The sequence below is a fragment of the Impatiens glandulifera genome, chromosome 1, assembly GCF_907164915.1.
Source record: "Impatiens glandulifera chromosome 1, dImpGla2.1, whole genome shotgun sequence".
Lineage (NCBI taxonomy): Eukaryota > Viridiplantae > Streptophyta > Magnoliopsida > Ericales > Balsaminaceae > Impatiens > Impatiens glandulifera.
In genome coordinates, this window is record NC_061862.1 from 5,445,302 (window position 1) to 5,458,133 (window position 12,832).

The 12,832-nt window shown below is 39.3% G+C and overlaps 1 protein-coding gene across 1 annotated transcript; it reads right to left on the reverse strand.

The window, feature by feature from the left end:
- Positions 1-3,891: 3,891 nt before the first annotated feature.
- Positions 3,892-11,998, reverse strand: LOC124931794 (carotene epsilon-monooxygenase, chloroplastic-like). The gene is made up of 5 exons (XM_047472387.1): positions 11,933-11,998; positions 11,703-11,843; positions 11,527-11,634; positions 4,547-4,628; positions 3,892-3,962 (listed from the first exon to the last, which is right to left on the reverse strand). Exons 1-5 carry the CDS (start codon positions 11,996-11,998, stop codon positions 3,892-3,894), a joined length of 468 nt encoding a protein of 155 aa, XP_047328343.1.
- Between the last annotated feature and the right edge of the window lie 834 nt (positions 11,999-12,832).

Below are 12,832 nucleotides of genomic sequence, written 5' to 3' on the forward strand. Positions count from 1 at the left end.
CCATACAAAGACTTCTTCAGACTACAAACATGTGTTTCCTTACCAGGAACAAGAAATCCTTCAGGCTGACTCACCAGTATATCCTCTTCAATCTCACCATGTAAGAAAGCCGTCTTCACGTCTAATTGCTCGAGTTACAGATCCTGATGTGCTACTATAGCTAGTAGTACCCTGATAGAAGTGTGTCGGACTACAGGTGAGAATATCTCATTGTAGTCTACGCCTTCCTTTTGACTGAATCCCTTTGCAACTAATCGTGCTTTATATCTGGTCCCTTCAGCACTAGAGGTTCCATCTTTCCTTTTGAAAATCCATTTACACCCAATGACTATTCTTCCCTTAGGTAAAGTAACCAGCTCCCATGTATTATTCTTGTGAAGTGATTCCATCTCCTCACACATGGCAGCAATCCATTGCGCAGAATCAGCACCATTAACAGCTTCATTGTAAGAAGATGGCTCGTTATGTATGACATCTTCAGCTACCTGAAGTGCATAACTTACCATTTCTTCAGTATCATTTATAGAGGGACTGATTGTCCTACTTCCAGGACCAGTTGAGATCTTTCTTCCCTCGATTGAATGAATTAACCTGTCAGGAGCTTTAATTTGCCTTCTAGGTCGTGTTGCAATGTCAGATTGACTTTCAGGTGCTCCAAATTGATAAACTTCCTCAGATGGCTTATCAGTATCGTGTGTCATGTCAGTTGTCCCTTGAACTGGAGCCACCTCAAGCTCCACCTGTTTCTCGGTATTATTATTTTCTCCAGAAAGTGATGGCTTGATAGAGGAGTTAAGTATAAACTTCTCAATAAAGGTGACATCCCTGCTGAGGATTACTCTACCTTCAGAAGATGACCAGATTCTATATCCCTTGACTCCATCTCCATAGCCCATGAAAATACCCTGTTTTGCCCTTGGTTCCAACTTTCCTTCATTAACATGATAGTAAGATGTGCACCCAAAGACTTTCAAATGAGAATAATCAACGACATTACCAGACCATACCTCGTAAGGGATTCTGCAATCAATCCCAGTGTGTGGTGCACGATTTATCAGATAGCAAGCTGTTAAGACAGCCTCGCTCCAGTACTTTCTAGTCAATCCCGCATTAGAGAGCATGCTTCTAACTCTCTCTAACAATGTTTGATTCACCCTTTCTGCTACACCATTCTGCTGTGGTGTACCTCGGACAGTGTGATGTCTTGCAATCCCCATATCCCTGCAGAACTCATTAAACTCAGATGAACAGAATTCAAGCCCATTATCTGTTCGCAGCCTCTTAACCTTCTTTCCAGTTTGATTCTCCACCAGTGCCTTCCAATGTTTGAAGGTCTTAAATACTTCGATCTTATGTTTCAGAAGATACAACCAGGTCATCCTTGAGTAATCATCTATGAATGTTACAAAATAGCTATAACCTCCTATACCTTCAACTTGAGCAGGACCCCAACAATCAGAGTGGATATAATCCATTGTGCCCTTAGTTTTGTGAACTCCCTTACTGAACTTGCGGCGATGTTTTTTCCCGAAAATGCAGTGTTCACACAACTCAAGGTTGGTAACCTTGTGGCCAGATAGAAGATCTCGTTTGGACAGAATTTGCATCCCCCTCTCCCCCATATGTCCAAGTCATATGCCACAGCTTGGTTACATCAGGGTGTCGATTCACAGATTTGGATGCGACCGCAGCGGAACCTGTCAGCGTCTTACCTTGTAGTATATACAAGGTATTCTGTTTAATACCTTTCAGTATTATTTTTGAACCTTTACTGATGCACAATGTTCCTTCTTCACCGCTAAACTTGAAACCTTTAGCATCTAAAATGCCTAAAGATATTAAGTTCTTCTTTAGTTGTGGAACATGCCGAACGCCAGTTAGGGTCCGTATCTTACCATCATCAGTCAGAATTTTGATAGTCCCAATACCCACCGTTTTACATATGGCATCATTTCCCATGACAACGTTTCCACCATCATAATCTTCATAGGTATCGAACCATTCTTTGTTCGGACTCATATGATATGAACACCCTGAATCCAACACCCACATATCAATAGGGTGTAGAGAAGCGTTAGCTACAAGGGCAATGTCCTCCTCCGAGTCGGTGTCTCTGTCTTTAAGTGCTATCGCAGCCGTAGAATATTTGCCCCTTTTCTTAGGACAATTATTCTTCCAGTGACCAGGTTCTTTACAATAATTGCAGATGTCTTTAGCATTAGGGCCCTTAACTTTGTATTTCTGATCCTTCTTCTTTCCAGACCCTTTGTAGTTGACTGTGCTGGCAATCAACCCAGATGCTTGATTGTCTACAATTTCACCGCTCGCCTTATGACGCAGTTCTCTAGTATGAAGTGCTGACCGAACTTCCTCTAGAGTTACAGAGTCTTTACCCACAACGAACGATTGAACAAAATTTTGAAACGAGTTGGGTAAAGATACCAACAGAATTAATGCAGCATCTTCATCTTCGATCTTAACATCTATATTTCTCAATTCAAGTAATATAGTGTTTAACTTATCAAGATGTTCACGAAGAGACTTACCTTCAAGCATACGAAGACTGAACAGACGTTGCTTCAATAACAACTTGTTAGTTAGTGACTTTGTCATGTACAAAGCCTCTAACTTCGACCACAGACCGATTGCGGTATCTTCATCTGATACCTCAGTAATCACTTCATCAGACAGACAGAGTAAAATTGTTGAGTGCGCCTTCTCTTCCAAGACCTCAAGCTCAGCAGTGATTTTACCAGAGGAATACTCCTTTGCAGGACCTGCAACTATCTTCGCCTTTTCCTTCGACAATGGTGCCCAGACGCCTTGTTGTTTAAGCAAGGCTCGCATTTTGATCTGCCATAGACCAAAACTGTTTCGCCCTGTGAATTTTTCGATTTTCAGATTCATTGAAGACATTCTCTCGCCAGAAAACAAAAGTGATAATCTGATCGGATCTAACCCGCTCTGATACCAATTGTTGTGCGGAATGCAAGAAAATGATGAACAATGAAGTGTGGAAATAAACAGATGAAGAGAGATTTCTGATTGTCAAAAGATAAAGATAAAACAGATTACAGCAACAGAAATAAACTACGCCTATAAAAATGCTGAAAACAAGAAATGTAAATACTAACTTAATTTTGCATAACTGTAGAATTAAATGTGATATTAATTCCTATACTAAAGGCAGATCGTTACAATAGATGTAGATTTCACTATCTTAAAAATTACTTTAATTTTTTATAGACATTTTAATGAAATTTAAGTCACATAAATTAATCTTATGAAGAAACATTAGAAATAGTTTGTTCATTTTCATTGATCTAACATTATATTATATAATTATGTTTGTCTAAAGTCTAAACATCTACAAGTTTACAATTTAAATGTTTAAGGTTTAAATTAATACATTTATCAATAATTATGAGAGTTCATACAAAGTTAATACCTAACCCCCAAAATATGTATATATTTATTATGTTTGTAAAATCTCATAATAACCTAAAAAATAATGTAGATTATCATCCAAATAAAAATCACTATTTGATTATAAAGCTAAAAATGAAACCATAAATATGAATCATAATAGTAATAATAAAAATCCTATATCAAACACAAAAATAAAATCTCTCTTAAAATATCTATGTAGGCTCTGTAATTGAAGTGAACACCAAAGCCATTGATGGGAAACACTAATTAATTAAGAAGCAGAATGCTTATTCTGCAGGAAAACAAAACAGATCCGGCAAAAACATAAGACGGTTCTTACTCTCAAACTTCCCATCAAATCCAAAGTAAAAAGGGGATTGAAAAAGTGTTAGTGGAGATATTGAATTGAAATAAGAATTTTAAAAGAAAGACTAGCTTTTTGTGTTCTGTTTATATAGCAGATCATTTCTGCAGAATCGCTTCTAAAGGAGTCTCTAGTGTCGCTACAGCGTGATCTTGGCTAGCCTTCACCGCTGCAAATTCACAATAATCAATTATCGATAGAAATTGAATGGCATTGATTTGAACAAAAAGTAACCTGCTTAAAATTCCAATAATAAAAAGGCCATTAGTGTTCTTTCAAGGTATTGTTACACAACTGCAAACATGTTTTTCCCAAGTGTAACTCATAAGTCACATGATACAATCATCCATAAAACACAAAGGCAGAGTCAGGTTCATGACATGAGCTAAAATCAGAACCAAAAAAGAAAACCATCAAGAGTAAAAATCCCCAAAAACACAAGAATTTGTATCTTACATTCCAAATTTCCAATACAAATTCATGACTAATTCATGGCTAACCTTCTAGTATCATTTAATGTTCATGGACTACAAGTTAAAGCAAGAGAATCAATCTTGAACTACCCACAAATTTCAATACAAGTTTTTTTTTTATTGATAATGATGGTAGGATTTAAATACTTAACTACTACCCAATGTAAATTAAATATAGGTCAGTTAGCATAATGAATTCAATTCAATCAATGAACAAAGACTAGGGCAATGGTTGGATAAAGTGATTTTCAAGTCTAGACTAATAATAAAATAAGTGTACCTAAAATAGAAATTGTTTCATTTGGCACTGGACCATCTAAATCAAATCTTTCTGGTATAAACTCTTCTCCCCTCTCCCAAACCTAAAAAAAACAATTCTCATAACTTAATTGCACGATTAATCATAAAGTTGATGGAAATGCACCACAACAGTAAACAACAAATGCGGAATTTATCCTACGTTTGACAACACTTTCCCAAACCGTTTAAACCTGTGAGGAAGCTAACAAATAAGTATGCAAAATGCAATCAACACAGCCCTAAAACAGCGAGTAACACACCAAGCAAGCACACACAAACAACACATAATTTTAGCGTGGAAAACCCCTCAATGGGTAAAAACCACGGGACACCTAGTGCTGCTTAAAATCCACTATCACCAGTAAGAGAGCAATACAAAAGTCTTCTCTAGACAATACTAGAGGCATACAAATTCATAATACCCTTGGAAACATGCACATCAAGGATATATAGAAACAATCAAAGAACAATAAAGGAAGAATATCACCAAAAACAATTGCTACTGTTCCGGCAACAAAACTCCGACCTCCAGACCTCAGAATCCGATCTCCACCATTCAGAATGTTGGCCCAGAAGTTGTGAAGCTGCTGTCCAAAAATTAGAACGATCCAACGGTGCAAACTCCAGCAATCATCAAAATACTAAGGCTGCTGAAATTGAAGTTTTTCCCTTCTTTTCTTTCTTGATTTTCTCTCTCTTTCTTTTGCTCTTATTTCTTGCAAAAGAAGATTTCTCCCCTTTTATATTACTCCCAAATAAGTGAATCAAGTGGGGCCCAAATGGGCCTATTTGCTGGGCTTTTCCTCATGGACTAAGGAAACAAAAAACCCAACAAATCTCCCCCTTTTCCTGACTATGAGGAAAGGTTCGCCATCCCGGCGATCGAACAACACACCTTCAACTTTTCCCTTGCCAATGCCTTTGTCAACATATCGGAACCATTATCATCAGTGTGAACTTTATCAAGTTCAAACAACCCATCTTCAAGAGATTCTCTAATCCAATGATACCGCACATCAATATGTTTCGTTCTCTTATGAAACATGGAATTCTTAGCAAGGTGTATTGCACTTTGATTATCACAAAGAACTATGTAGCGTTGTTGCGTTGTTGCTTGAAGCCAAGCTCCTGCAGAAATCTTTTCAACCACAATAGTTCTTTGCAAGCTTCCGTTGCTGCCATATACTCAGCCTCTGTTGTCGATAAGGCCACACACTTTTGCAATATTGATTGCCATGAAACAGCTCCCCCTGCAAATGTAATCAAATATCCAGAAGTGGATTTCATGTTATCCTTATTTCCATCCATATCAGAATCTGTGTATCCCATAAGCACCGGCTTTTCATTTCCAAATGTGATACCCAATTTGGAAGTACCGCGCAGATATCTGAGAATCCATTTAACTGCTTCCCAATGCTTCCTACCAGGATTTGACAGAAACCGACTAACAACACCAACTGCATGAGCTAAATCTAGCCTTGTACATACCATAGCATACATCAAGCTACCAACCGCTGAGGTATATGGAACCTTATCCATATCTTCAATGTCCTCCTTTGAAGTAGGACAATCTTTATCTGTTAGCTTAAAGTTGGTAGTAAGAGGAGAACTAACCACTTTAGCTTTGTCCATGTTAAACCTACAAAGCACCTTCTCAATGTATCGCTTTTGTGACATATGCAACTTCTTGGCAGCTCTATCTCGAGTGATCCGTACCCCAAGAATTTGTTTCACAGGCCCCAAGTCTTTCATTGCAAAAGACTTGCTCAACTGCTGTTTCAACTTAGCAATTCTTCCTGCATTCTTGCCAACGATAAGCATGTCATCAACATAAAGCAATAAAATGATGAAATCATCATCACCAAACCTCTGAAAGAAAACACAATGATCTGAAGTAGTCTTTCGGTAGCCTTGCTCCCCCATAACAGACTCAAACTTCTTATACCACTGTCTCGGTGCCTGCTTCAGCCCATATAGACTTTTCTGAAGTCTACACACATAGTCTTCTTTACCTTCTACCTGAAACCCTTCAGGCTGCTCCATATAGATTTCTTTATCCAATTCACTGTGAAGGAAAGCAGTCTTGACATCCATCTGCTCAACCTCAAGATCAAGACTGACCGCTAAACCGAGAACCACCCGAATAGAACCCATCTTCACAACCGGAGAGAAAATCTCATCGAAATCAATACCTTTTGTTAGAAAATAAACCGTTAAGTCATATCAAGTATATTAATTGGTTTAAATATAACAAGAAGGTGTTGTAGCGTAGTGGTAAACACCCATGCCTGTCACACATGTGACCAGGGATCAAATCTCATCGACATCAAATAATATTTAAAGTTTTGCTATTTCAGGGAAGCTGAGCAAAATCCGAAATTTACCTATAGGCAAGATCGGTTCGACAATGTATACCGGCTCAGTCAACCGGAGTTCGGTCAACCGGTTCGGTCAAGAAGTTAGAAATCCGGACAGAAGAAGCTATGAAAAACCTAAAGTCATCCGGAACCGGCTAAAGAAACCTAACCGGTCAAGCTACCAAACCGATCAAGAGTATTCGGTACGTGACCGCACAGAGAAAGGATCGGCCAAAGCTCAAAACCGGAATCATCAGGAACAAGGAACCGGACCGGATGAACAAGAGAACCGACTGAAGAAAATCTAACCGGTCAAGCTATCAAACCGATCAAGAATATTCGGAATGTGACCGCACAAAGGAAGGATCGGCCAAAGCTCAATGCCGAACCATCAAACAGCCGATCAATCCACAAGACAAGTATAACCGGAAGAAATCCGGTTTCTTCACTATCAAAAGACATTCGGCCAAGTCAAGTGGCCAACCTAGGCCAAGTCAAGTGGCCGACCTGTACAAGAAGACACTTTGGGTATCTGTTGAGAATGATACCAAAGGAACAGACTGAATACTTCCATATCCATGCAAGTCTGAGGAAAGACTGTAGGCTGCAGGAAACAGTACTACCGGATCCTTCTACTTCGGGATAAGTCAGAAAGGAAATCTTCAAAGTACAGACAACTGTCCAAACAGACAGTGCCTACATTGAGTAAAAGACAAACCCAGCAGGTTTGCCTTACAGACCGGCAGGTCTGAAACAGGATACCAGGTCTGAGATTGACCGTCAGGTCTGAGGAGACGACCGGCAGGTCTGAGACACTGAATCACTGCACCGCTGACCAGCCAATCAGATTCAAGGAAGTGAAATATGACCGTTGGCATATTTCACCTATAAAAGGAGCAGCTGAAGAGGTGTAAATTGTGGACACAAGACAAGATAAATTAAGTGTGTTTATCTCTCTACAAGATTGAGAGCTTAAGTATGATTACAATTTCGGTGTAAATTGTACGGGTGTTATCGAGCAGGAAATAAGTCTCGATCGGATTGTATTTGTATTCCTTAGTGAATATCCTTCTCGCGGTTTCGAGAGGAAGGGGTGACGTAGGAGTTTTATCTCCGAACATCCATAAAATCTGTGGTGTTATTTACTTTCTGTTGGCTTCACTACATAACCGACTAACCTAACCATACCGCTCCAAACCAACTCCATATTGACCATACCGAATATCCAGATAACCGAAACCGACCCACCATTCTTCAAATCTCTATCATCCGAAACCGACTCCGCCTATCATACACGTGTACCGCTTCAACTTGAAAGCAAACCTCTTCCGCGCTTGAACCTAGTTCAAGGGTTTGTGACAGGTTGTGTAGTATTGAAACCCCGGTGTTAATCTCTAACCGGATTAACCACCACCCTACGAGTGAGAACCGCTAACCGATCCAACCCCCGGTCCACCAGCGACGATTTAGATCCTAACACCTTTTTCTGGCTGAATCCTTTGACCACCAATCTAGCTTTGTATCTGGGTTGTGAGGTGAACTCATCAGTCTTCACCTTATAAACCCACTTGTTCTTCAATGCTCTCTTGCCTTTAGGCAACTTCACCAACTCATAAGTATTGTTCTTATACAAGAAATTCATCTCATCTTGCATAGCTTCAGCCCATTCTTTCTTATGCTCATCTTCTATAGCTTCTGCATAACACTCAGGCTCCCCCTCATTAGTGAGAAGAACATACTCATTTGTAGAATAACGTACAGAAGGATGATGATCTCTCGTAGACCGTCTGAGTGGAACACATGGTGGCATGTCTGGAACTGGTAACTCTGGATGAACAACTTCATCTACATCTTGCTCTTGAGCATCAACATCATCAGTACCATGGTCTTCAATAGGAACATCATCTCCAACCTGTGTGTCAACATGTTGTAGAGGAACTGGACCCAAATCAATAAGATCATCACTATGTCGAGGAACTGTCTCTATCTTCTCAACATCCTTCAAAATTTGATCTTCAATAAACACAACATCCCGAATTCGAACAAGTTTCTTCTGAACTGGATCATAAAGCCTGTATCCAAACTCATCATCGCCATAGCCGAGGAACGCACAAAGCTTAGACTTCACATCAAGCTTTGACCTTTCATCTTTGGGAATATGCACAAATGCCTTGCATCCAAAGACTCGCAAGTGACTGTAAGAAACATCTTTTCCGCTCCAAACCCTGTTAGGAACATCAAACTTCCGGGAGTGATCATCAATGAATGTGACAAAATATGAGCAACCACCAAGTGTTTTTGTCTTCATAGGACCACAAACATCGGAATGAACAAGATCAAGTATGCTCTCTCTTCTGTAGGGAGGATGGCTCTTGAAGGAAACTCTGTTTTGTTTACCTGCAAGACAATGAGAACACCTCTTTAACTGGACATCATTTACACCTGATAACACTTCCTTCTTTGACAACAAAGCCATGCATTTTTCACTCATATGACCAAGTCTCTTATGACATATCTCAGTCATGTCAGCATTCTCCACAGCATTAACAATGCTCTTAGAGATCTTCGGTTGTACCACATACAACTTTGAGCACCTTTTACCTCTTGCCACAATCAAAGAACCACGAGTGAGTTTCCACAAACCATTACCAAAGTAGTGTTGTACCCATCATCATCTAGTAAACCTGTAGAAATCAAATTTAATCTCATATCCGGGACATATTTTACATTTTGTAAAACCAACTCCATCCCAGTATCAAATTTCAAACAGACTTCTCCAATACCAACAACCTTTGATAGCCCACTATTACCCATCTTGACATCCCCAAAATCACCTGGAGTGTAAGATGAATAAAAATCTCTTCGTGATGTAACATGACACGAAGCTCCACTGTCAATCACCCAACTCGCCTCATCATGTGCAAAGTTCACCAAATTATCATCACAACAAACAAAGAAATCATTAGTGATAGTATTCACTTCAACCTTGTCACTGCCATCGTCATCTTTCCTTTGATTGTTGTTCTGGTTGTTGTAGTTTTTCTTCTTGTTCTCTTTCTTTGCCTGTCTGCAGAACTTTATTGTGTGCCCCTTTTTACCACAATAGTAACACTCAATATTAGCATACTTCCCTTTACCGGAGTTGCTAGTACCACGCTGATTTCCTTTGTTACCCGGACCTCTACTCTAACTTCTCCCCCGCTTTTCAAAGACCAAGACATCTGACTGTGAAGAGGAACCCTGTGACTTTCTTCTCATCTCTTCATTCATAACACTGCCCTTAGCCAATTCCATGGTGATAATACCATCCGGTGCAGAGTTGGACAAGGATGCCCTAAAAGTCTCCCAAGAATCCGGTAATGTACCAAGTAGCCATAGACCTTGAATCTCATCATCAAACTTGATACCCATTCCTGAAAGCTGATTCACAATGCCCTGAAACGCATTTAAGTGATCTGTAACAGGAGTGCCATCTTTGTACTATAACTTGATCAATTGCTTAATCAAGAACAGTTTATTGTTCCCAGTCTTCCGAGCATACAACTGTTCAAGCTTGTTCCACAAAGTACGAGCATGTGTCTCCCCAATAATATGATTCAGCACATTATCTTCCACCCATTGCCGAATATATCCACAAACCTGTCTATGCAAAATAGTCCATTCTGCATCAGTTTTATTCTCAGGTTTATCAGTAGCAAAAACAGATAAGTAATAATCTTTCACATATAGGAGATCTTCCATTTTTGCCTTCCAAACATGATAATTTGAACCATTCAAATTAATCATCCTACTTGTATTAGTTTCCATCGTTCAAACAGTTCAATTCACAAATAAGCAACCAAGGCTCTAATACCACTTTGATGGAAATGCACCACAACAGTAAACAACAAATGCGGAATTTATCCTACGTTTGACAACACTTTCCCAAACCGTTTAAACCTGTGAGGAAGCTAACAAATAGGTATGCAAAATGCAATCAACACAGCCCTAAAACAGCGAGTAACACACCAAGCAAGCACACACAAACAACACATAATTTTAGCGTGGAAAACCCCTCAATGGGTAAAAACCACGGGACACCTAGTGCCGCTTAAAATCCACTATCACCAGTAAGAGAGCAATACAAAAGTCTTCTCTAGACAATACTAGAGGCATACAAATTCATAATACCCTTGGAAACATGCACATCAAGGATATATAGAAACAATCAAAGAACAATAAAGGAAGAATATCACCAAAAACAATTGCTACTGTTCCGGCAACAAAACTCCGACCTCCAGACCTCAGAATCCGATCTCCACCATTCAGAATGTTGGCCCAGAAGTTGTGAAGCTGCTGTCCTAAAATTAGAACGATCCAACGGTGCAAACTCCAGCAATCATCAAAATACTAAGGCTGCTGAAATTGAAGTTTTTCCCTTCTTTTCTTTCTTGATTTTCTCTCTCTTTCTTTTGCTCTTATTTCTTGCAAAAGAAGATTTCTCCCCTTTTATATTACTCCCAAATAAGTGAATCAAGTGGGGCCCAAATGAGCCTATTTGCTGGGCTTTTTCTCATGGACTAAGGAAACAAAAACCAACAAAAGTAAGGTCGATTGATCAAACCTGAGGCGAATGATGAATATTGTAAATTGAAATCATTATATCTTGACCCAGTTTAACTTTATAATTTCTGGGAAGTTGATCAACAATCTGGAATTTTCTTATCAACACCTGCACCAATAAAAACCAATCAAAAGGTGTCGTAAAACAAACAAAACAAGAAGAGAATTGAGAATTACGGGTGGATGTGGATATAAACGCATAGATTCATTGATGCAACGCATCAAATACTTAAGATCCTTTATGTCTTCATACGACAGAAGCCTTCCTTGTAAAACTCTATCAACTTCTTCTCGAGCCTTTTCCAAAGATGATGGATTCTTTCATCATGAAAAGAATTAACAAACTGAATGATCACAAGTTTATATAATATATAAGAAATGGAAACTAATATCTGTTAATGTTATACTTTACTTAGAAGATATGAAGTCCAAGTTAAAACTGAATCAGTCGTCTCATGACCTGAAACTAACATCGACAATAGGTCATCTCGCAATTGTAAACTTGAAACCACACCCCACGCTCAACCCCCACGCCCCACGCTCAACACCCATGCCCCACGTAAACCCCCCAGCCCAACCCCCACGCCCCACGCTCAACCCCACGCTCAACCCCACGCCAAGCCCACGCACTACCCACGACCCACGCACTACCCCCATGCCCCATTCACTAAACCCTAAACTAAAACCCTAAAAGTAATTTTGAGGTTTTAAGCATTCAGGTTTGTTTAGGTTTGTTCAGGTGAACCCTAACTAAGCATTCAAATTTGTTTAGCATGTAAGAATAGAATGTGAAAGAACCCGAGGAAGCTCAGTGTCGCTTAGTGTCGCCAGGGCTCACATCGTCGGGGCTCAGCATTACTAAGCTCAATGTCCAAATTTTTAAAAAAAAGTTAAAAATAAAAATGGAAATAATAAGGTCATTTTTTAAAGATACTCTCGGTCTCTTGAGAGTCATTTGATCAAATTTCCTCCTTTAATTCGTTTCTCATCCTTTCCTTCATCTTCACTTATGATTTCAACCCGAATGCACTCCTACTTTTCAATCATTCTCTTGATACTCACATGAAAAAGGCATGGATGCTGGGTCAAACGTTCCATTACTAGAAAAAACAATTGGATATTTATTTTGCATTTGGTTCCATATATTTTGAGTAGGACCAATCGGTACATGATAAAAGAAACAAGACCTAAGATGGCGGGAGATGTTCCTATAGTTCCTCCTGACGAAATTTGAGAGGGAGCCGATCATTGAAAAAAAGTAATTGGAGTTTTTTTGGTACAAAATTAAGATTAAGACATATGATTGT

Coding starts and splice junctions, on each gene's coding strand:
- LOC124931794 (XM_047472387.1), bottom strand. CDS start 11,998: ATGTTAGTTTCAGGTCATGAGACGACTGATTCAGTTTTAACTTGGACT. Junction 11,844..11,932: donor CTTCATATCTTCTAAGTAAA/GTATAACATTAA, acceptor TCATGATGAAAG/AATCCATCATCTTTGGAAAA. Junction 3,963..4,546: donor TGAAACAATTTCTATTTTAG/GTACACTTATTT, acceptor GTGAATTTGCAG/CGGTGAAGGCTAGCCAAGAT.